Source organism: Akebia trifoliata, chromosome 4, assembly GCF_017979445.1.
Source record: "Akebia trifoliata isolate Shusen 1 chromosome 4, ASM1797944v1, whole genome shotgun sequence".
Lineage (NCBI taxonomy): Eukaryota > Viridiplantae > Streptophyta > Magnoliopsida > Ranunculales > Lardizabalaceae > Akebia > Akebia trifoliata.
Genome location: NC_141378.1, coordinates 18,509,208 through 18,514,117, shown reverse-complemented (window position 1 = coordinate 18,514,117; position 4,910 = coordinate 18,509,208). Strand labels below are relative to the sequence as shown.

The 4,910-nt window shown below is 33.3% G+C and overlaps 1 protein-coding gene across 1 annotated transcript; it reads left to right on the top strand.

Annotated features, from left to right (window-relative positions):
• Positions 1–389: 389 nt before the first annotated feature.
• Positions 390–2,025, top strand: LOC147404298 (myb-related protein 308-like). Its single transcript, XM_086440182.1, has 3 exons — positions 390–599; positions 690–819; positions 1,466–2,025. The coding sequence occupies exons 1-3, from the start codon at positions 467–469 to the stop codon at positions 1,830–1,832; spliced, it is 630 nt and encodes a 209-aa protein (XP_086296308.1). The 5' UTR covers positions 390–466; the 3' UTR covers positions 1,833–2,025.
• Positions 2,026–4,910: the final 2,885 nt, after the last annotated feature.

Sequence of the window (4,910 nt, the reverse complement as noted above, 5' to 3'; positions counted from 1 at the left end):
TTTTAATAGGAATCAATTCTGAATTTTTCCTGATTTTTTCAGATTTTTTAAATGGTTAAAACCATTGTTTTAATGTTGAACGAGACGACTCGACGAGACGAGACGTATCGTCCGAGTCAACTCGGTATCAGAGGTGAACGAGACGAGACCAAATACCGAGTTTAAAAACCATGGTCCCAACTCCAATTCACGGAAAAGTAGACCTATTTCCCTCCTACTCCCTCACCTACCAAATCCATCTCTCTGTTTCTACTTTTTTTTTTTTTTTACAACAACTACTCACTCACTCCTCTTTATTTCAATCTCACCAACTTAGTCAAAATTACTCACTCCTTGTTGTGGTTGTGGACCCTCTCTCTCTCTCTCTCTTACATATAAATTTCCTCAATTGCCTTTTTCTTCCACAATTTCCCATCGCAACCACACTTTCTCATAATCTTCTCTTTCTCTCTCTCTCTCTCTCTAAATGGGTCGATCTCCTTGTTGTGAGAAAGCTCACACAAACAAAGGCGCATGGACGAAAGAAGAAGATCATCGTCTCATAAATTACATAAAAGCCCATGGTGAAGGTTGTTGGAGATCTCTCCCCAAAGCTGCAGGTTCGTTAAATTTCAACAATCAATCTTAAATCTAATCGTCAGTCATTTTTCAATCTTAATTTATTTATTTTTCTCTCTCTCTTTCTCTAGGTTTGCTTCGATGCGGTAAAAGTTGTAGGCTTCGATGGATAAACTATCTTCGACCTGATCTCAAAAGAGGAAATTTCACACAAGATGAAGACGATCTCATCATCAAACTTCACAGCTTGCTTGGAAATAAGTAAACCCTCTATCTCTCCCTCCCTCAAGTCTCAACCCTATGAGTCTCGAGTTAACTCGGGCGAGTCAATAAATATATATACATGTTGAAATCAGGGGGAAAAAGGAATTTTTCTTAAACGAGAGAGACTGAGATGGAAAGAGAAATTTCAGTTTCCTAGAGATCAATTTTTTTTTTTTTTGTAATAGATCTCTAGGTTTATCTATCTCCATCTCAGCCGTTCGTTGGATTTCCATTGTCCGACGATCTGAGGAAATGTAATAAAGCTTTCCTAGGGATTAGCATAGATCATGGTCGGATCCTGGTTCAATATTCATTGATTGATTTACTATTATAACAAATCCAGTCGGAACACCAGTTTGGTTCGGTTTTGATATTGCATATTTTTGGGAACTTCTATTGCCACACCAACTTTAACTTACAATACACCAGTCCTTTTGAAATTAGGCATTACATATGGATTTGTGTGGTATAAGTAAAAGTTGGTGTGTTAATAATAGCAGTTCTCTTTTTGAAAAATTATATTTTCCGTTTTCCAATTAAAAATATTTAAATATAACTCGGTAGAGTTTAATATTCGACTCGAAGAAATATGAGTTGACTCGGAGTAGAATCTTACGAACTCAGCTGTAACTTGTTATTGTAGATGGTCGTTGATTGCTGGACGCTTACCTGGAAGAACAGACAACGAGATCAAGAACTACTGGAACACTCACATCAAACGAAAGCTTCTTAGTAGAGGACTCGATCCTCTAACTCACCGTCCCATCAACAATTCCTACCTTAACATCTCAGCCGTTGCTACTGATTCAATCGAAGAATCAAACAGTGGTACAATTACCGAGGAAGATCAACCACAACAACAACAACAACAACAACACCAGCGAGAAGAACTCAATCTTGATCTCTCTATAAGTCTTTTTCCCTTTCGATCTCAGATGGATTCGGCCAACACAGCAGAATCGAAGCAACAGCAGCGACAGCCAATTAAAACTCAATCGATATGTTTTTGATGCCAACAGCGAAGGATGCAATTGCCAAGTGATAAGTCTTCATAGATATTACAGACCGTTGGATTGTTAGATTAGAAAATGGTGCTTAGATCTCAGTAGACGCTGCCTCGTGTAATCCATCCTCTTTTGTGATATAAAAAAAAAAACTGGATATGTATTTTTAATTATCAAAAAAACATTTTTCTTTTTTTTTGTATTTTAAGTGAACTTCTAATGCTAGGCGAAGAGTCGGCAATTTTATGGTTATTTAAGAGAGCTTCTATTGCCGCACTAACTATTACTAAGAGCACCCCAAGATGTGTGCTCTTTCTTTGGTGGGATTTTTTTTTTGTCCAAATTCGGGTTTGGATGCGCTCTTCATTTTAATTTAAAGTGACGAATTCATTCGAAAATTTAAAGTCAAAATATCCTTGATTTTAAAGTGACAAAATTTTTGGTAATAAAGTGACGAATTCGATGGCAAATTTAAAGATAAAATATCTTTATTTTTTAATGGTGAATTCGTTGGTAATTTATCAACGAGTTTGTCACTTTAAATGAAAAATACCTACCAACGAATGCGTTGAAAATTGATTCATGCACGTTTTCGGAATTAATATGAATGTTGTACCGAACTCAGAAGGTGGAAAATACCTACCAACGAATGCATTGAAAAATGATTCATGCATGATTTCGGAATTAATATGAATAGTGTATTGATCTCAGAAGTTTGTCATATTTAGCACACGAAATGGTAATTCACTATTCTTTGATGGTATCATATGAATTGATGTGCTATTAGTAAAAGTTGGTGTGCTTTTTATTTTATTTTTATCTTCGGCGCTCGACTAATTGTTGGGACAATTAGTTCGAGGGTTAATTGATTGATTTTGTAATCTAGAATAGGACATCCCAATGCAATATGATTTTACAATTCAAATAAATCACTTATTAATGCATCAAACTTTTCTCATTTAAATTTTATGTAGCTAATTAAATAGATTATCTCATTTTGAGGAATTTTGAAATTCAATTCAATCAATTACTAAGACCTATTTTGTTCCTTTTAGGACATTAGAAGGATCTGCACATTATTTTACAATTCAATCACCTGGCTCAAGGGATCACCTTGAATCGCAAATTAAGAGAGTGATTCTCGAGTTCCTAATTTGATGGTAAGCTTATACTTATCTCGAGGTGATGTGCTCTATTCTACCAAAAGGATATTCTTACCCCACTATATTAGAGAATCTCTGTCACAATTTCAATTTTAATCTTTTAAGAGTTTCACTTGACACGAAAAGAAAATTAATTTTACTCTCCCCTCCCCCCCATTTCTCTCATGTAAATCAAAAATTAGAAACAAAACTTAAATCCCTAACATTGATTCTCTTGTCGTTATTCAAGATGTGATGGGGTGTTTCGAGATTGATAGAAGGTTCTTTGAACCTTGTTACTTGTTTGGCTCAAGATAGAAAAGGTGTCTTTTTCTTGAGGTTGTAGCCGGTTTGGGTCTAGGTCTCCCCTAATCTTGTTGAGCTTTCAAATAAAAAGAAATCCCTAATACTTTTCTTTTAGGGTATTTTAGAAACACCCTTTGCACGAGTTTTGATATTAGGTTTACGCCCTTGCAAAATTCAAGATAAGGTTTAACCCTCTTAATAGTTAGTCAATGTTGTTTCTCTTAGTGATTTAACTGTGAAATTTTGATATCTTCCAAATAAAAATTAAAATTTCACCATTAGATCATCAAGAAAACACAATGTTAACTTCCAGTCAAGGGGGGTAAGACTAATCTTGCATTTTATAAAGGGATAAACCTAATATCACCAGTTTTACGAGGGGTGTTTTTAAATTACCCTATTTTTTATTATTATAAAATGGAGATTTGAGTTGGAAATATCTATATAAAAAATCATCTAAAAGTTTTTACTACCATCCATCCTACAAAATAATAGTTTTTAAGCATGATTTTACCAGATTGCTTCAAGATTTTAATGGAGATAAGGCAAAAGAGATGAATGATAGATAAATAATATTTAACAAAAACCCTAAATGCTGACTTGATTCAGTGAAGAATCCTATCAATGACAAATCCTAAATAATGAGCTGGACAAAATCCTTATTAAAATCATTTTAAAAATTATATTTTTAAAAAAGAATATTTTATTTTATTTTAATAATTTTAATGTTGAAAGGGTATTTTGGATAATTCTGCATAAAATTTTAAATTTGTCATCATTTAACCTGTCAACCACACTCATCTTGCATTTTGCAAGAGTAACTCTAATATCGTAAATTTCACAAGCCTCATCGATACTATAATTTTGTGTATTTTGGGTTGAAGATAAATATTTCCTCAATTACAATTTTATGGTTGAACAGATATCTCATCAACCGACAAATATATATATATATCATTTTCACTCATTTAACTTTATTATATCTCCTTTTTAACTCACTTTATTATTATTTTTATTTTTTATCTCTTAATCTCAAATTTTTTTAATAAATATCCCTTCAATTTTAGTTTTTTTCATTTTTACCCTTTTAACCTTCAAAGAGGATGCATCCCATTCGGTACAGTTTTGTTGGGGACTAATTTCCCATCTACCTATCGTTATTAAGAGACCTACTTTATTTACTTTCCTCTTCTCTCTCTCTAACTTTGTTATATTTCTTCTTTAACCTTTTAAGTCATTTTATTATTTATCATCTATCATCTCTTTCACTACCAATTTTTAATAATATCCCTTCAATTTTATTTTTTCTATCACTCTTACCCCCTTAACCCGGGAAAGGATGCAAGAACTCTAGTAATTTCATGAATCAATCATAAATAAAATTGGAGAGATTATATTAACACACTAATTTTTACTTACAACACACCAAAAAATGTGGTAAAAATCATCTAACTTTCAAAGGATTGGTGTGTTGTAAGTAAAAGTTAGTATGCCAATAGAATATCTATTGTGGATAAAAGAGAGACTAAAGCAACCATCCCCTCTCATGCTGACTAAGCTCTGCACATGAGGACAAGAGGTTGGTTGGGAATGGAATCCCACCGTCACTTATCTCCAACCGACCATCACACGATAC